The following is a 20,663-nucleotide window of genomic DNA, read 5'->3' on the forward strand; positions in this document are numbered from 1 at the left end:
CTGGAAGACACAATGAGAAGGAATGAAAGTTATACTGCAGTTCAAGTTTTTTGTAAGCTTTGAAACAGACAATAGATTTGAGGTAAGACTAGGAACATGTAGGACTGATTTAAGAGAGAGATCCTTGCTTAGGTCAACCACCCCCTTTCCAGAGATGGTGGAGAGGGACCCATCAGCTACTCTCATCTTATCCTGGCCAGACAACAAATGATATGTGGAGAATAAGGAGGACATATGTGTCATATGGTCAGTGGCTCCGGAATCAATCACCCAAGAGGTAGAATTAATGGAACTAGATGCACTAAATGCAGAGGTTGTACCTGATTTGGCAAGAGAGGTGGAAGCTAAAGAATTGTTCTTCAGACGGGCTAATGCCCGACTGAGAACCTCTACCTCACTAGTTGTGAAGCCCAAAATACTTGGTCCAGAGGAGTCGGCAGCCTGCCTTGTGATGGAAGATGACACTGTCTGAATACTCTGTGAGTTGTCACTACTGTTGTTGGTGGCAAGATTCCCACTTGTTGTGTGGCCCTTATGTTGCCTTTTGTCCTTTCTCAGAGCAGCTGGCTTCAGATGAGGGTACAGGACCCAACATTTCTCCTTTGTGTGTTTCTCACCACCACAATGTGTACACTTGAGGGACTTCTTGTCTGAAAATCTATTCCCTTAGTGGAGACTAAGGCTGAATGTTCTCCAGGTAGTTCTGTTGACTGTGTCTGGGAGTCAACTTGCATCTCCTTTCTGCTTACTTCTTCATTCCTCACCAGGTAGTAGACATGGTGAAGCTCAGGTAATTCATCTCTCCCTAGAATCTGTGACCTTATACCTTCATATACAGGGTCAAGACCCACCAGAAACTTGAAGGCTCTGCCCTCCTCAATCTGCTTATCATGCCTCCCCTTATCATTAGCATTTTCCCAATCCAAAATCAAATGGTGGTCAAGCTCTTCCCAGAGGCCTTCCAGTGTTGCAAAGTAGGTTGCCACGGACATGTCTCCTTGCCTTAGGGCTGCAATGTCTTGGTTCAGCCTATAGATTCTAGCATTGTTCTTTTTCTGGCCATATGTCTTAGATACTTTCTCCCAAATTTTAGCAGCTGTGGGGAAGTGATGAACAGTTCTGGCCACCCTAGGAGTCATAGAGGCCAGCAACCAAGACATGACTGTGGCATTTTCCTTGCGCCACATGGTGTATTCAGGACTGCCAATTTCTGGTTGTTTCTTGTCTCCATCCAAATAGCCTGTGAGCTCACGAGAGGTAATGAACAGCATTGCTGAGACAGACCACTCTCTGAAGTTATACTCATCTAGCAGCACACTTGTAATCTGCAAGCTATGCAGATTAGGGTTTTCCAGGTTTGAGGACATTGTAACAGGTCTGTTATCTCTAGAGGAAACTTCACCGGATAGTGAGGACATCCTGACTTCAGTCCAAGAGTTGTTCACAGTGCTGTAGGTGGTTCTGTTTAGGACTGGCCGAAGTGGTCACAATGTTCACAGTGCTGGTAGAAGTGTTCACAGTTCGGGTACTGTGCAGTGCTGTTTAGGACTGGTCGAAGTAACTGAACCAGTTCACAGTGCTAGTAACTGAAGTTACTTCAGTTAGGGCTTGTTCTGCAACCTGAAGTAACTGTACAGTGCAGTAACTGAAGTTCACAAGGTAGGACTGATAACCGACCTGAAGAGAATTTGTGACTGAAGTTACCACAGTTCTGCCCAAGTCTTGTTGGGGCACGAAGCTGCAACTATAGAGAAGGCTAAGTCTTTACCACTTGTTCTGCGCAAGTCTTGCTGGAGCACGAAGCTGCAACTGTAGAGGAAGCTCTCCCCCTTTCGGCTAGTGCTAGGACTGCTGAAATCAGTCCTCAACTAGGTCTGTCCTATACAGACCTCTCTTAGTAGCCCAATAGCTACTATTTGCTGGAGATAATCTAGTAGGACATCTACTTCTGGGTCTTACTTCCCTTGAGTCCTACAACTAAGAGAAACCCTAGGTTCGAACTTGCTTTACTCTCTTACACTCCTAGGTCTTCACTGCAGCAACCCAGAAAAGGAAGAGAGAAGATGAAAAGACAGCAAGAGAAAAGAGTGCGCCTGCTAAAACCAGGAAGGAGCTAATGCTCTGATACCATGTAATCTGAAGAGCTATACTCAAAGTAGCAAGGAAGAGAAGAGAACCACAGAACTGAAGAGAATGTCGAACTGTACTATCCAGTCGACCAGTCCTTTATTTATAGATGAATATAGTACAAGGTACAAGAAATTACTGGGATGCCCCTGATTAGTGATGGGACACCCAGATGACTTAAATCATTAAACAGGATTAGGCCCATTAACACAAGCCCAGTTACAAGATAAGTTAAACATAAGAATGGGCTAATAAGAACTCTTATCAGCTGAACATCACTCTAACATTCTAACAGAAACAAAAGCTAAAGATCTGATAGACTTCAAATGTGGATAGAGAATCTAGAAATGGAATGTATAGCAGTAAAAGAAATATCTCCTAAAGTTGTATAGCAGCCAACTCAGACTCCAGTAGGATGTGAGAAAGAAAAAGGTGAGTAATTGATATTTACACCCAACTCGGAAAGTAACTAAAAGTCTTGAAATCATGACCTTAATCAAACGAGAATATATTTGCAAGCCAGGGCTGTCTAAAGAGATCCACTAGAGAAACCAAAATTTTTTCCTTTGTAGAGATGCAGTAGGTTAACTTTTATTCTGTTTGTTCTTTTATTGTTGATAACTTGATATACTGCTGTTATTATGTCTTTACAATGATGTATAGCAATGCAGGGTATTTTGGTCATACCATCTTTTTAAGATCTTAATATAAATACAAATTTTTGTTCTTTCTGCTCCCCTTTTCTAATTCCCTTTTCTGTTCTCTTCCTCTACTTCTCTATTAATCTTGTTTCTAAGATCTTCTGAGTTTTTCTTCCTTTTGTTCTTTTGATCTGAAATAAAGGATTACTGGGTAACTGCTTGACAGGTTGGTATCAGAGCAGGGTCCAACCATCTTTTAGATCTTATGTGTACCTGATCCAGCTAACTGTATGAGAAAGATTAAATACTGGAGTCTTCTATTAATTAAGGCCTGATTCTTGGAGGTTTTTGGAGTCTTATAGTTGCTTCCCAGAACCTTTGTTTTGGAGATTGCCCAGAAACCAGGAGGAATCAGAGAAAGGGGTGAAATCTTGGTTTTGGACTTAAACCTTTGATCGAAGGTGGTGCTCAGCGTTTTCTGGGCAGATTTTACCCTGTTCTTGAGATTGATTGAAGTCAGGAATATTTTGGAGACCTCTGGAAGGAGTGGCTGCATGACCACTCTTTTCTCCAAGATTGATTCTAGGGTTTACTAAGGAAGATAATCTGGAACTGATTTTGCAATTACAGATAATCTGTAACAGATCAGTGTTTTTCGGATCTGTTCTTGATCTTTTCCCTATTAGAAGAAGATCATCTGCTGTTAGAGAGGTCTATATGTCCTCTAGAGGGCTGAACTTAATTGTTTTGCTGCTTTTGGGGGCTCAGTTCTGCGTAGGTAAGTGTTGAATTGAGTTGGCTGTTGGTGTCTTGTAGCTTGATTTCCTTCTCTTTAGTCTGATTTGTGAAGTCAAGGATTGTGAGCAGTATGGAGAAAGTGAATCTATGTTGTAAAAATAGCAATTATAAGGAATAATGGAACTTATCGTTCAACACTTTCCGAACCCGGAGTGCAGCGGTGTTGCAGAACCGATACTGAAAGTTGACAAGAAACTGAGGATTGCAGACTCAAATGAGCTGAGTCTTGTCACTTGGTCACTCTCCTTAAAATCGCATTTTCCCCTATAGTGCATCCAGGTGATTACAAATCGGTTTCCAAGATGAAACAGCCCACAGGCTTCTGGTAGTCATGCACTCGTTTACCAGACCTCCGCAAATCACCAATGGAAGATGCTCAGAGAAATACAAAGGGCAGAGGACTGTGATTGTGTGTGTTCTGTTCTGTGTCACTGGGTTGATGAACACTCTATTTATAGAGTGTTCTCAATCACCCGAATGGACACAGAGGTGTCCTTTCAGAAAGATGTCTCTCCAGAACAGTGTGCAAGGTACCGGTTCAAAGAAACACACAGCCAGAAACAAAGAGGCACAAAAAGAAACATTTTAAAAATAAAAATCAAATTCAAACGATCAAACCAGTTAAGAAACCAAATGGTCAAAGACAAAAGCAATATGGTATGGTGCGTGCATGTGTACGCATACCCCGACCCGGCCCGGTGCACACGTGAGTGAAAAGCACCCCCAACCCCCCTACAAGCATGTGAATGATGTATAGTGTATTTCCTCCTATCGGTCCCTACCCATATAGATAGCAAGTCTGGTAATATACTCAAGTCCACCTCTTTTCCCAAGCAATGTAGGACAAGAGGTCTTCACATGCTCTCAAGAGGTTGCAAAAAACAAAAGCCAAATAAAGACAAAGACAAAACCAAAGGGAGGGAGTTCAAATTCTTGTAATTTAAATCTTCCCTCCAACAATCTGGAAGTTAATGGAGAAGGTAGGTTAAGGGATGGAAGTATGACAAACAGTATACTTTTCAGAATACAACAGTTAAGCTTGATGGGGTGAATTACTTGGAAACTAGCCACTACAGAAGCATCTCTACATCTTCTTTGTTGTTTTCAATTTAAAGCAGCTCTATGAAATGGTGGTAGATTTTGAATATCAAATTTCATTAACACTAACAAATACTATGACTATGGATTGACAAGTTCAAGATCAAATGCACCAAAAACTATAGAAAGATTTCTATTATATTTTAAATCTCTATCAAAATGTTCAAGTAAAACTTGAACACAGCATTTTGCTCAGAACAATTTATTTATTAATACAAATGAACTTTCTATTACATAACATTAAGAATAGTATAACAAATACCTTGCGAACCATGGTAACAGATAATCCTCTACTCACTAGTGTGTCTGCAATCCACCCTCCAATATTTGCAGAAACTGCCATTGTAAACCAGGGTAAAACGCAGAAAAGCCCTGATTCTGTGAGGTTGAACTTCAAGACCTAGAGGAGAATCAATTTTAAATGAAAAGCACATTCATTCTTGACTAAGTGCATATTAACATAAAACTTTTGAAGTCCTGCAATTGCAATAATGATATCTACAGAATACCTTTAGGAAAGGTATGGAAGACCATGAATATCAAATAGTAGCAAACAGCAACATCAAGTTTTAGCATCTCATGTTTCAAAGTTTCAAAGTCAGTACAGGTAAATCTGACCTCATACACAAAGAACTCTCTAGTTACAAATATTAAATTAAAGACGAGAAAGAGACAAGAAACCCATTAATTTTCATATTCTTGTGAAAAGAAGAAATCATCAATCAGAAGATATGCAAAAGATAAAACAATTACACATATTGGCAGCCTTGCTGCTCCACTCTCCCACTTATTTAAACACATTTTGCAAAATGTTTGATCTCTCTTAACCGGTCTGCAGCATACAAGGGATGTCTATAAAGATAACCTCTGGATTAAGCATCATATTTTATTAGGATCATGCAACACAAATCTCAACTTTTTTTCTTCTCTTGTTCCATTTCTTCTATGACAGCACCCACCTGTGACCTGTTCAGTTATTTCCTACATTATTTCCATGCTTTACTAAGTAAAAACCAAAAAGTTTTTCAGTCATGAGATTTGCTGTCCGATCCATGTTCTCTCTTCTGATACAAAGGTGTAATCTAACCTCTATGAAAGGAAAAGGTGTTGTGCTATTGGGTTTCAGGCACATATTGATGCAGTAGGGCTGGAACAAACTAACACAAGACAGAAGAGAGAGAGAGAGAGAGGAGAAGGGGTAGAGAAAGAGAAAAGAGAGAAATCCCAAGGAATCACTCCAAGGGGTCCTAGAATCACTCTAGGGTTTGTAGGAATCACTCCATACAGAAAAAATGATCTAAAAAAATCTTTGTTCATTCATTCATTAGCTTCAAAAGGAAGAGGATACATCTATTTATAGAGTGACTTGTGTGGCCCGGAATACTGTTCACTATAATTACAAAAATGCCACTCCCTATCTTGTCTTGTGCATCAAGGAACACAAACTTTCTATCTACTAATGCAAATAAACTGAAAATTGAAAGACAAGCCCTACTAAACTAGAGGAACAAGATGTTATAGCCCAGACCCACACAGGACTAGTTAAAATGACGAAACTACCCCTGATCAGTTCAGTCCATGTCCCAAGAGTCTTCCCCATGCCAAATCAGAACCTGTTTGTTGGCCTTCTTGCAAGAATAGGTCTTATAATGCCTAGACTGATCCCCATCATCTCTCCTCGGCTTAAAAGAACTCGACCCTGGCGAGTTAAAGGCATGATATTGCTCATAAAGTTCTTGATTAAGATGATACAAGTCTTCAGCTGTAATCCATGAACATTCTGAAAGGGGTAGATTCTTCCACTTTACAAGAAACTTTTGATAACACCCACTTGCTGTAGAAATCAACTTCTCATCAAGGATGTCTTCAAGCACATCAATAAATGGAACCAAAGGCAACTTAGGCAATGGAACTGTGGGACAATCACTATGGCCATGATATGCAATTAGGTCTTCAACATTGAAGATTGGGCTAATTGCCATTTCACTTGGAAACTCTAGGACATAAGCATTAGAACTGATTTTCTTAGTGATCTTATAGGAACCTGCACTCTTGGAGTGAAGCTTCTTACAAAAGCCCTTAGGAAAGCATTCAGGGCATATATGCACCATAACACTATCACCCTCCCAAAAATCAGCTAGGTGCCTATGTAAATCAGCTTTGGCTTTGTATGCATCATTGCTAACAGCAATCTTGCGCCTAACTTCATCATGGATTTCTCTCATGTGGCGAGCAAAGCCTTCAGCCTCTATGCTAGTCCTGGCTTCTTGTGGCAAAGACACTAAATCAATAGGCCTCTTAGGCTGAATTCCAGTAACTATCTCAAAGGGAATTCTTCTAGTTGGCCTGTTAACTAAACTGTTGTAAGCAAAGTCAGCCATAGGTAGGATGAGATCCCACCTGGAAGTATGGTCACCAACTAAGCAACGTAGCAAATCACCGAGGCTCCTATTAACTACCTCAGTTTGGCCATTAGTTTGAGGATGGAAAGAAGATGAGAACTTCAGCTTTGTATTGAGGAGTTTCCAAAGTGTCTTCCAAAAGTAACTCATAAACTTAGCATCACGATCAGAAACAATAGTACGTCTCTAAAGAGCTCTTTGTTTTACAGTTTTACCTGAAGTGTCATCTTGTTTAACCAAGCAATCTTGTATGGTTGAGGATGAGATTGTGCAACTAGATTGAGCCTTTCAACAATTGTTGTAGAAACCACATTCATGCTGCCACCACCATCAATTATTAGCTTGCAAAGCTTCTCTCCGCTCTTGACAAAAGCGAGGAAGATCGTTGTACAAAGCCAATCTTCCCTATTTTCTTCTTTAGAGGATGCTAAAATGTGTCTAACAACTCCAACAAGATTGCTGTCATCTTCTTCTTCATGTTCAGATCTATTGTACTCCTCTTCATCAAGGCCTCCTTCATCATCTTCCACTTGTCCTTCCTTCTCACTCCCTATGTGTAGACTTTTATTAGGGCATTGAAATGCATAGTGGCCCTTTCCACCACAATAGAGAGAAGTATTTTCTGTTGTTCCCCTTTTATTAGCACCAATCATGATATTCTTCCCCTTGTTATCAACTCCTTCATACTTGGAACCATTAGACCTTACTAGAACAGCATTATGAGATGTAGGTCTAGTGGCTCAGCCCTCATCTAAACACTTACATATTGCTGCCTCCCCAGATTGAATGCCAAACCTCCTACCATTCACTTGCTTTAAGCTCTTCTCTATTTTAAGAGCCATTTGAAAAGCATCATCTACATCATAAACTCGTGCAGTCATCATTTCCCTTTGAATATCAGCCCTTAAACCATTCTGAAATCGAGCTAATTTTGCTCCTCACTTTCTATAGACCGGCATCTAATAGTAAGCTCATCAAACTTCTTCATGTACTGAGACACACATAAGTTGCCTTGCCTCAATGTCATCATCTCATCATGAAGAGCATCTTGAAAGTCATTAGGCAAACAGGGGCGGAGCTAGGGGGGACCCAGGTTGCCATGCCCCCCCCCCTATGGTCCAGAAATCTGCACACTGAATACATTTTTCCATGTAAGTTTCCTTTCTCCCCTCACTTCTCACCCAATGGTTGCCCCCCCCATGGCCCATCCATAAGTTTTGGCCCCCCTCATAAAAAATTCCTGACTCCGCCCCTGTAGGCAAATATTTCTCCTCCAAGTAATGCTTCATATCTTCCAATGGGTGATAGGATGTTACCCATATTCTGTAATCTATTCTCCACACTCCACCATAATTTTGCATGGTCTACAAGTTTAAGTTTAGCAAATCTAACCCGTCTCTCATCTGACATATCGAACCAATCAATGTACTCCTCTAGTTCTGCCAACCAATTGGAGAAAACTCGTGGATTGATATCACCTCTAAAACTAGGAACTTCTACCTTCACTTTACTAGTAATATCATCCTGATAGTCATCTATATTAGTCTTAGAATCCTCCAATTCATCATATAAATCATTTAAACTCTAGAGTACCTTGAATTTGTAGAGTTCAAGACCTTAAGGGCTTGATGGCAGTCCTTAGTGGGTGGTTCACATGTGGACCAGCAGGGTCATTGGTGTTAGAACCCTCTGCTTCAGCTCCTCCATGTGGAACACTAGTGCTGTTTTTCTCTTCTTGTTCTTCCACAACACTTTGACTTGAGCTTCTAGGGTGTCCACTCGATTAATAAGTGCAAGCAACAATTCTTCTTTAGCTTGTTCACTTAATCTTCCTCTCATGTTTCTACCATGGTAATGAGACATTTGAAACCTGATGCTTTGGTACCAAAACTGATGCAGTAAGGCTGGGACAAATTAACACAAGACAAGAAGAGAGAGAGAGAGAGAGAGGGGGGGGAGAAGGGGTAGAGAAAGAGAAAAGAGAGAAATCCCAAGGAATCACTCCAAGTGGTCCTAGAATCACTCTAGGGTTTGTAGGAATCACTCCATATAGAAAAAGGGCTCTAAAGAAATCTTCATTCATTCATTCATTAGCTTCAAAAGGAAGATGATACATCTATTTATAGAGTGACTTGTGTGGCCTGGAATACTGTTCACTATAATTACAAAAATGCTACTCCTTGTCTTGTGCATCATGAAACACAATAATTTTCTATCTACTAATGCAAATAAACTGAAAATTGAAAGACAAGCCATACTAAACTAGAAGAACAAGATGTTATAGCCCAAGCCCACACAGGACTAGTTAAAATGACGAAACTACCCCTGACCATCTCAGTCCAAGTCCCAAGAGTCTTCCCATGCCAAATCAGAACCTGTTTGTTGGCCTTCTTGAGAGAACAGGTATTATAATGCTTGGACTGGTCACCATCACATATAATCAAATCACTCAGATGTAGTAACAACTACCTGCATTTCTTTAAGGAATACCGATATTGCAGACATGAAATTAGTTTTCATTAGGACAAAATTATATTACACAACTGATAATGCAGAAATAATTACCTGGTTGTAGTATGTTGGCATCCATGTCAAAAGAATGAATGTCCCCCAGTTGTGGCAAAAGTGAGATACTATTAAGGCCCAAACAGGTGCCTTTGATAATATTAGTCTCCATGGTATTTCTTTTACAGGTTCCCTGGTAATACTGGTACTAGCAATAAGCTTCCTTTCTTCAGGGCGAAGTTGAGGATCTTCAGCTGGTGAGCTATGTGCCTATGGTGTCAGTAACCAAAAGATGAGCGATTCTACAATCTCAATATGAAATATCCAAGGTAAAATATAAATAAGATAAAATAAAATAAAACAAAAAAGAACAAAAAAAAAAACACATGGAAAAATTTGTTATCTTTGATATTGAATAGCAATTTATAAAGGCTACTCGATCATCATGACTATCTGTTATGATAAACTTGTAGAGAGACTGGGCCGAATGGGCCCTAGCCCATTATGATCTTATTGATTAGTTCTTTCTTGTTATTTGCTCTTAATGGGCCTTTAATTCTTTCTTATGTTTTCTAAGTATGCTGGTGAGGTGGACGCCCACTTAAGGGCAGACTTGTAATTCATGTAATCTTGGTAAGATTAATAAAAGATTAGAGTGGAGAAAGAGGAGATTATTTAACTCCTTTCTCCCTTCTTCTCCATTCTTCCTTTTTCTTCTTGTTGTCTTCTTCTTCTTCTCTTCCTCTTTTGTTATAATCTGAAATATTTTATTATTTTTTATTGATCTGAATCACATCTTGGTATCAGAGCAGGTCTTCCTTCTCTTTTATTTTTTTCTTTTCTTTTCCCATACACTTCTAATCGAAAGGTGTATGGAGAGGTAAGTTGCTGATTATATGCCTAGTTGGTAGAGGGTTTGGAGAGTCAGAATCTGGCTGTAGATTGCCAAGAAAGTGGGGTTGTTGATCTTTTGCCCAAAACCCTAGCCAACAAGAGAGTTTCCAATTACAGGTTAAAGAGACAGTTTGGGTGTGGCGCTCAAGGCTTGGAGGGTTCCTTTTGATCTCCAAAAGTGGGTGGTTGCAGTTGGTAGAGGTTTGGGAAGCTCTAGTTGGAGCGACTACTTCTTCTCTCTTTCTCCCCAGAGGCCAGGTACAGTGAAACCCTAGTTTTGGGATTTTTAATGTTGGACTGACCTCAGTTAGGTCTATAAAGTTTGAAAACATTGTTTTTTTACTTTCGTTTGATCAATGGAGCAATCCAGAAGTGAGATGAAGCAGTTCAAGTTTGTAATAGAGGTAAACTAGGGTTTCTCACGGGCAGTAAGGTGAAATTGGAAGAGACTAATCCTACATATGAGAAATGGATGCAAGATAACTACACAGTTATTGGATGGTTGGAAAATTCTATGCAGCCCCACATAAGTCAACATTATCTTTGGATGACTCCAACTAAGGAGATTTTGGATAGTGTTACAAAAACATATTCTCAGAAATTGAATGTTGCAAGGGCCTACAAACTGAAGAATGATGTGTAAAATATGAAACAGGGGGAGAAGAGTGTAGTTGTCTACTACTCAATGTTGACGTCACTATGGCAGAAGATTGATGTTATGGAAGCAGTTGTATGGGAAAGCACCAAGGAATGTAGAGACATTCAGGAAATTTGTGGAAAGAAACAGGGTGTTTGAGTTTCTTACAGGACTTAACCCTGAATTTGATATTATGAGGTAGAATATTCTGGCCAATGATGAAACAACACTTGCTCAGGCATATTCTATGGTGAGCAGTGAAGACAACAAGCGGCAGGTACATTTACAGGGTCCACCACCTTCAGAATATTTTGCACATGCTGGAATAAAACCAAAGGGACCAACTAAGAAGAAAGAGGTGATATGTGAATATTGCAAAAAATCAAAACATACTAAGGATACTTGTTGGAAACTTCACCTAGATATTCTTCCAGAGAGGTTTCGGAACAACAACAACAACTTTAAGAAAGGTGGTCAGTCTAGAAAGACCAAGAATGCAAATGTTGCTACAACATCTAAAGATGAAGAAAAATCTGATGTGGAGCAGTTGGCAGCAGTGAAGGCAGAATTTGAGAGAGATGGGAGGTTAATTAATCACTTGGAGACTACAATTGCAGCTTCCTCCTCAGGCAACACCTCTTCATCCGCGTTTGCCCATTCGGGTATTCGTGCTTTTGCAAATCATGCTACAGCCTCAGGTAATCCTAGAATTTCTTGGATTATAGATTCTGGCGCATCAAACCATATGGCCAGCATATGGTTTGATGGGTCTCTTGCTCCCATTTCTAGCAAAGGGAACATTAGAGCCTCTAACTCCCTTGTTTTGTCATTTGTCATTCATGTTCCTAAACTTGGCATTGACCTTTTATCTGTTAGTAGCTTAACAAAATCGATGAATTGCAGCATAACCTTCTTTCCTACTCATTGTGTTTTTTAGGACCTGAAAACTCAGAGGACAATTGGGAGTGGCCATGAGGTGAATGGAATATATTTGTTAGATATCTCTAATCAAAGTCCTGAACCACCTAGTGGAGTAGCCTTGGAGTCTATCTCATCAAAGTTAGTTAATAGAGTCGTGATATGTCATTTGAGATTTGGTCATTTGTCTTTTTTAGCTTTGAGTCATTTGTTTCCAGAAATGTTTAAGAGAATATCCCTATCGAGTCTTCATTGTGAGTCATGTGAACTTGCAAAACATTGTAGACAATCTTTTTCAGTGAGTAATAAAAGATCAGTTTCTCCTTTCCATATTGTGCATTCTAAAGTGTAGGGGCCATATCATTTATCTGCTATAGGGGGTTACAAGTATTTCATCCTTTTCATTGATGTTTTCTCTCATTACACCTGGATTTACCTTATGAGATCCCGGGATGAAGTGCCAAATATTGTACAAAAATTTATGAACTTATTCTTACCCAATTTAATACTCGAATCAAAATATTCCGAAATGATAATGCAAAGGAATATTTTGAGAAGAGCCTTTCCTCCTACTTTGATACCTTTAGAGTTATTCATCAGACTTCTTGTTCCTACACTCCACAACAAAATGGAGTTGCGGAAAGGAAGAACCCACATGTGGTTGAGATTGCGAGGAGCCTCCTTTTTGCTTCTCATGTTCCTATTAAGTTTTGGGAGGATGTTGTCCTTACAACTACATACTTGATAAACAGGATGCCTTCCCAAGTTCTGGGTTTTAAAACCCCCTTTAGCCTCCTATTTCCAAATGAGGATCTCTTCTCTCTTCCTCTCTGAGTGTTTGGGTGCACATGTTATGTTCATGTTCATAGTCATCAGAGGCATAAGTTTGAGCCTAAAGAACACAAGTGTGTCTTCTTGGGATATGCCTCCCCACAAAAGGGGTATTGCTGTTTTGATCCGGTTCATGGCACTCGCTTTGTTTCCAGAGATGTCACATTTGCTGAGTCTGTTCCCTTCTTTAGTACTTCTCCTGAGGGGGAGCATTCAGAGGAGTTGTTTGTGATGTCACCATCTGTCCCTCTTCTAATTCCCACTGAGTCTTCTATTGAGTCTCCTCCCATCGAGTCTTTTACTAGGTCTTCTTCTCATGTTTGTGCTCCCCCTCCTCCTGCTCATCCTCCCACATTTTCTTCCCATCCTATTGTCCAAAGGTGGTACCAGAGACAAAGACTCAAGGATGTGCAAGTTGTTTCCACACCTTCAGATGAGCCTCTTGCACCTCCCATCACTATTGAGGTAACAGGTCAGCCCTCTTTTACCACTTCTGATACCTTCCCTAACCTTGATCTCCCTATTGCTCTTCGCAAAGGCAAACGAAAATGTACAACTCATTGCATTTCCAAACACCTGTCCTACAGCCTTCTTTCCCCTTCCTACTATTCCTTTCTTGCCTTTGTTTCCACACATGTGACTCCCAAATCTGTCCCAGAAGCCTTATCCAAACCATAAAAGAGGGATGCTATGATGACTGAATTAGATGCTTTGCATAAGAACAATACCTAGGAAATTGTGGATTTGCCTGAGGGAAAGGAACCGATTGGCTGTAAGTGGGTGTTCACTATTAAGTATCATTCGAATGATACTATTGAAAGATTTAAGGCCCATTTGGTTGCTAAAGGATACACTCAGCTGTATGGTATTGATTACCTGGAAACTTTTGCCCCAATGGTCAAAATGACTTCAGTTCGAGCTTTGATATCTTTACCTGCTACTTTTGATTGGCCACTTCATCAATTCGATATTAAAAATGCTTTCTTGAATGAGGACCTACATGAAGAGGTCTATATGTCTTTACCTCCAGGGGTATATGGGAAGGAGATGCAAAGGAAGGTCTATAAATTGAAGAAGTCCCTTTATGGCCTTAAGCAATCTCCTAGAGCCTGGTTTGACAGATTTCAGGCTACCCTTGTTACTTTTGGGTACACACAGACTCAATCAAATCATACCCTGTTTGTTAAGAGGAGAGATTTCTCAATGACCCTTCGGATTGTCTATGTTGATGATATTGTGGTTACTAGTAATGATACTTAGGAAGTTATTCATCTCAAAAGATTTCTTAACATTGAGTTTGAGATTAAAGACTTGGGTAAACTCAGATATTTCTTGGGAATTGAAGTTGGCAGATCTAAGGATCGTATCTTCATTTCTCAAATCTCAACATAAGTATGTTCTTGATCTTCTTGCAGAGACTAGTAAACTGGGTGCTCCACCAGCTTTCACTCCTATAGACCTAAATCATAAGCTATCGACTACTGATGGTGAACTGTTAACTGATAGGGAAGTGTTCCAGAGACTGGTTGGGAAGTAATTATATCTTTGCATAACTCAACCAGATATTTCCTATGCAGTTAGTGTAATTAGTTAGTTCATGCATTCTCCTAGAAATACACATTTAGCAATTGCTGAGAGGGTCCTATGCTATCTAAAAGGGACTCTAGGGAATGGTATCTTGTTTTCTAAGCATAGACACATGAAGCTGGAAGCATACACTGATGCTGACTGGGTTGGATGTATTGATGATAGGAGGTCCACTTCAGGTGGACCTGCTATGGTGGTAGGGAGCATTGTATCATGGAGAAGTAGTCTGTAGTGGGTAGATCCTCTGCTAAAGCAGAGTACAGGGCAATGGCACATAAATTTTCAAAAATTTTGTGGTTGAGATCAATTTTAGAAGAATTGGGTATAGACTATGAGAAGCCAATGATGTTATATTGTGACAACCAGGCTGCTATCAACATTGCACATAATCCTGTTCAGCATGATAGAACTAGACACATAGAAGTTGACAAGCACTTTATATGAGAGAGAGTTGCTTCAGGGAAAGTCTGTCTGCCATTTATTGCTTCTGAATAATGGTTGGTTGGTGTTTTGACAAAAGGTGTTCCTAAAGAAAAGCTAGTTCACTATATAAGCAAGTTGGGCATGATTGATATCTATGCTCAGCTTGAGGGGGAGTGTAGAGAGACTGGGCCAAATGGGCTCTAGCCCATTATGATCTTATTGATTAGTTATTTCTTGTTATTTGTTCTTAATGGACCTTTTTATTTATGGGCCTTTAATTCTTTTTTTATGTTTTCTTAATGGACCTTGTTATTTCTCCCTTCTTCTCCATCCTTCCTTTTTCTTCTTGTTGTCTTCTTCTTCTTCTCTTCCTCTTTTGCTATAATCTGAAATGTTTTACTATTTTTTATTGGTCTGAATCACATCTAGACTCTGCATGCGCCAGTGGAAGAAAACTTTATGGTAGATGTTTTCCAAAATATATCTTACTAACCATGTAGTGTGGAAAATTCTGCAGGCAAGGGTTGGTTTAGCTTCAGATGGCTTTAATGGTCCCTTACACAGTAAGGAATACAACAAAGAGGAAAGAGAAGAGAGAAGACTAAAGGGAAAAGCCAAGGTAGAACATAGAGCAACTCCGATCACTCAAAAAAGAAGCAAATCTGACAATATTAGAGGTTTAAGTACGAGATGGGTAAAATGCACAGTGTTCCACAAAAATTAGAGGTTTAAGTAATTTTAGAAGTCAACCCCTGATCTTGCCAATACTGCCTGAAGGAGATAGAAAACGAGGAGGCCATCCATATGCAAAGATGGCACACCTACACTCTTAACTACCAAATACTGGGAAAAAACTCAAAATTTTAGCCTTCAAGATCATCACTTTCAATGACTCTATATCCTCATTAAATGTAGCTCCCATGACTCAATAAATATAGTGGTCTTTTTTTATGGTAATGGACCAGATAAAAGATAACTAGCACTTGTAATGAAAACTGCAACTCAGACCCTAAAAATATTATAAAGATAATGTTCTTTTATAAGGTAGGAATTTCTAACAAAGTAGCTGCAGAAACTTAGCTAAAGAGAACAAACAGAACAAATACGATTCCTAGAACAAATTTAATTTACCTTGTTCAGCCATACTGCAAACCAAACAGTCCCAAGAGAACCAAAGGAGTAAAAGACTGATGGCCAGCCAAATTTATGAATTAATAATGGGGAAAAAGCCAAGCCAGTTACTGATCCAAGATACATCCCACTGTACACCAATGCTAAAGATCTACTTCTTTCAGATACAGGAATCCACTTTGACAGAATATTATTCATGGCAGGCATTGCAACACCCTGAAAAAGGATTCTAACTTACAATTAAACAGAAATCCAACACAAATTCTCCCATCAAAAAGCATTTAAACAATAGGAAATAGAAAGGATCTAACCTCACCAATCCCCATGAAAACACGCACAACAAGTAAGAAAGGCAACCCAATCTTTGCAGCAATAGGTGTGAGAGCTGTTGCAATAGACCACCAAACCACTCCAAATCCCAATACACGTTTCCCACCAACTGTATCTGCCCATATACCTCCAGCAATCTATTGACATAAACTTAGCAGTTACAAGAAATACTGAAACACCTAATCTCAATTGAATAAGCAATGAAAAACTAAATCAATGTACTTTGAAGATAAGCAGAAACCATATCTACTGGAATACATACACTAATTTCAAACAGAACCATAACGCAAATGGAGAGGATTTCCTTCTGCTCACAGTTAGGAGGAAGGTGTTGAATTCTAGAGATAGCAAGCAAGTTTGGATCATATATGGCTTAGCATGCAGTGGCAAAAAGACATTTATAATGACATCTGAAAACGATTACTAAACTTCTAGGAGATACAAATATGATGCAAATTGTATCACATCATTCTTTCCCCTTTTCAGGAAATAAATAAATAAAATATTTTTCTTCTCAAATGCTTTCCCATTAGTTTGAATTTAGATGACAAAAGAAAAGGGTGGGTATGCAATGGCATCAATAAAAAGTGAGTCCAAAAGGAGACAAAAAATAATACATAAAAACCAACCAAATGTGCAACCGTTGGCATCTAATATGACATGATAAAACTATGAAAGTTCTGCAAGCCTAAAGCCTTATTAGAAAAACTATGATAAAAGGACACTTCCCAAAGAGTGCTATGAAAAAAATCATATATAGGCGCCAATTTGTTCATTAACACAAGGAAAAAGTTGTCCTGATTGGGCCAAGTAGGGAACTCCCTTACATGAACCCACCTATTTTAACCACATGGATGATTCTTGTAGATGATCCAACCTGTTCATCAGATAGGCCCAAGGAATCTCCTCATCTTGTTCTTAACTAAGAACTAAATATGCTAAAAAAAGTAGTGTCTACTCACAAATGAAAAAATATATATTTCTCCAATAAGAGAATAAAGAGATGCAGAACTCTATAATGACACGCTCAATACCTCCAATACCCAAAAACAAATAAATGCTATTTACAACCCAAGCTCTAGATAATAAAACCCAAAATGGCAAGGGAGCAATTTTCTACCCAATATAACATGCATCCAAATTCTCTTGGCACAAAAGAAGCCATAGAAAATAAGCTTAGACTTTTATCTTTTAGCCACCATAACAACTTAAAAATTCATTCTTTCTGTTTAATAATTTCACTGGAAGGAACTTGACTATTGTAATCTCAATTTTATATCACAGTTACAAAGATCACTCTGGAAACATGTCATATACTTCTAGATGTAATTTTGTGTACAATTACCCAAACTTGGTGAGAGACAGAGTATGGTTGTCTGCATGCACTACATTAAGTTTTGAAGTCATCACCCAACCAAAGAAGGTTAATTCTTCTCTTTTTTCCCTTTTGTCAGGAATTTGTGCATCATATTAACATCAGAAATCAGAAAACCACTTCAAAGTATATGGTTTAAAGGAAAATAATCTCAATATTTTAACAAAGAATATTTGTTCTTATAACAGTAGCCAACCTGTGTGAGAAGGTAACCCCAGAAAAATGAAGACTGTATCAAGCCAACAGTTGTTGGGTTCCAATTGAACTCTGCTGACATGGGAAGGATGGCAATGCTCATATTGACCTACCCAAAAAAAACTATTACTGTTCTTTCAGAAGTTATAGATGAACATAAAACAAAGGAAATGCTTCTAAAATCAAATTAACAATTTCTCCAGATTTTCCAAACAATTAATTACATCTCATCTTCCTATAGAAATAAATTAAGAGGTCAGGTAAAGTACCCGATAAGGAACAACCTCATAAACAACATGTACTGACAGGAGTAACTCATTGCATGAAAGAACAATAAAATTTATATGAACAAATGTTTGACCTTTATGTCACAAGAAAATCTACAATACCATAAACTTCCTACCACTAGAAGCATCTAATTAAATGTTGAAAAGCTAAAGTACTATATTCAAAGGAACAAAAGTTTCATCCATCAACTTTTCTCTGTCATAAATTATAATCTCTGCATTATTCCATTTTGAGCATAGTCAAATCAATTGACAGGAAGAAAACTGAGCTGAACTGGTCCGGATCATTAAAGCTTGTGAAAACATGCATAACTACATTTTTTTTTTTTAAGAAAAAAGGTAGATTTTATTAGATAAATAGATCAGAGTACAAAACACACCATCACCACTGACAGAGATGGCTTACATACAGTAAGGGGGTGTATAACTGTATACAAAGACCCCAAAACCATACCAAAAAACATGATACCTGACATATTGAGCCCAACCCTTAACTTAACCAAACCTATCCTATTACACAAAAAGACACTAATCCAAACTCCTCAAAACCCAAGAGATAATTCTACCCACTAGTCTAATGAATAATGTCTTCACACCTCAAGCTACTTCCATCAGACACCCTCTTATTCATTTCTTTCCACAAAGCCCAAGAAATAGCAGAAAGGATGACTGGAGTTAATGCAATGGAAATAAAGAGAGGGATAGAACAAGGAAAACATAAAATACCAGTTCAATATGTTCAAAAAATATTAAAACAACTAATCATTCCCTAAAGTGAAGATTTTCTGATCGTTCTTTGTACATTTAAGGTAGCAAGAAGGTCCTAATTTTAGACGTTTTGCAATAATTTTAATAATTACTTGCTATTTAGTAATCAGAATAGAAATAAAATCATAAAATAATTCGCAAATTGCTACCTAGCAATTGAAACAATAAAGAGTAAATCTATGATGCCAGAAAGACATGATAAGGGAAGAGCTTTGACCAATCAACCCCGCCTTCCCCTTAAATTTTGATGAATACCACCTGATTGACTACTACTTCTATGATACCGGTTGATTGGTTAAGTTTTTCCAGTATCATAGTCGAACCCAACAATAAAATTTTACCTTTCAGTCTAACCAAATTTAATCATGTCAGTATTAAGAGAAGTCAGAGTAGAAGGAGTAGCAATATTATAATATAAGAAATTATGCAAATGCATCATCTTTTCATCGTTTAACTTGAACAAACTCCTTTCAGCCTTTAGGTGATCCACTCCAACGCTTAGAAAATTCACCATCAAATTGATACGGTTAAACAAAATCAGTAGATAATCCCAAACAACATCGAAAGACAACCACAATATCTTGAATAATTAAATATATAACTTAACCTCTCAGAACCAAAAAAAAATGGAAGAACACTCCCAACGTAATCAAAGTCTTCCACAATTCAAAATACCTGACATACAGTCAGTTTTAGTTTCGAAAAACATTAACAAAAGGGACTGTACACTGGAATGAAGAAAGAAAGGTCCAAGCAGGCAAACACTCAAAGTACCAACAAATTGTAACTTCAACACGATAATTAAATGGCGCAATCTCCGTATAACAAGCTTGCATCAAGCATCAAATGTTCATTTCTATACAATTAAAAAACAGTCCTAGTCCTCACAAGCAGAGTAATGGAGGGAATAAAGAGAAGCTTACTCTGTCCATATTGCAAAGCAGGAAAGCAGAGAAACATAGAATTACAATGACCCAACGCTTGGGAAACTGCTCCAACCAAGGAAGCCCCTCGTCTAAAGACTCTAAACTGTCCTCAGCTATAACAACCTGGCTGAAACCATCCGGAAACTTAACCGACTCCGGCGCCGAGTCGGCAACGTCGTAGGGCTCCGATTTGACATCAGCCAAGACTCTACCAACGTCTTTCCGACCAGATCCTTCCAATGCACGGGAGTTTCTCCAGGAAACACGAAAGCCATGGTGATGTTTGAGAGAAAGAAATCGAACGTGGAATTCAGTTTTCAAATGTGAGCAGGCAGTCTTCCCAGAAGTCGTACGAACACTGGAATTCTTGCGAGTCTGCAAGGATGAAAAGTCGGGAGCAGACGAGAGGAGAAAGGCTCCTGCGTTCATGGCGTAGAGCGCCAAACGTTTTGGTACTCTGATGAGAGTGAGAATAATTTTTGTTATTTTTTTTATTTTTGTTTTGAAGAGAGAATTTAAAAGCTCAGGCTTCAATTGGTTGGTTTCATGGATCTGGAGTGAGGGAGTGATATTTACGGGCACTGGTCACCCCTTTGACACGTGTCGGATGTTGGAACAAGATTATATCTTAGGAACACGAAGATTGCGATAACTTGTGTGGCTTCTTTCGTTAATCGTTAGTAGAATCTTACTAGTTGGTACTTGGTAGAACCGTAGAAGTAACGGACACACACAGCGATAATTCTGGGTCTGCAACTGGGCGGACTCAACTCGAATCCGGACCGACCCA

The 20,663-nt window shown here is 38.9% G+C and overlaps 1 protein-coding gene across 1 annotated transcript in view; it reads right to left on the bottom strand.

Annotated features, from left to right (window-relative positions):
- LOC148870785 (sodium-dependent phosphate transport protein 1, chloroplastic-like) overlaps positions 1-20,396 on the bottom strand; it is a 39,887-nt gene extending 19,491 nt beyond the window's left edge. The window contains exons 1-6 of the mRNA XM_088973798.1: positions 19,871-20,396; positions 17,894-18,001; positions 16,304-16,459; positions 15,993-16,208; positions 9,632-9,841; positions 4,927-5,064 (exon numbers count right to left, since the gene is read on the bottom strand). Coding sequence (XP_088829924.1) covers positions 4,927-5,064; positions 9,632-9,841; positions 15,993-16,208; positions 16,304-16,459; positions 17,894-18,001; positions 19,871-20,302 — 1,260 coding nt within the window. The 5' untranslated portion in view covers positions 20,303-20,396. The remainder of the gene's footprint in view (positions 1-4,926; positions 5,065-9,631; positions 9,842-15,992; positions 16,209-16,303; positions 16,460-17,893; positions 18,002-19,870) is intronic.
- Positions 20,397-20,663: the final 267 nt, after the last annotated feature.

The sequence above is a fragment of the Nelumbo lutea genome, chromosome 2 (assembly GCF_056320005.1).
Source record: "Nelumbo lutea isolate HS-2025 chromosome 2, American lotus-T2T, whole genome shotgun sequence".
In the NCBI taxonomy this organism is placed as follows: domain Eukaryota; kingdom Viridiplantae; phylum Streptophyta; class Magnoliopsida; order Proteales; family Nelumbonaceae; genus Nelumbo; species Nelumbo lutea.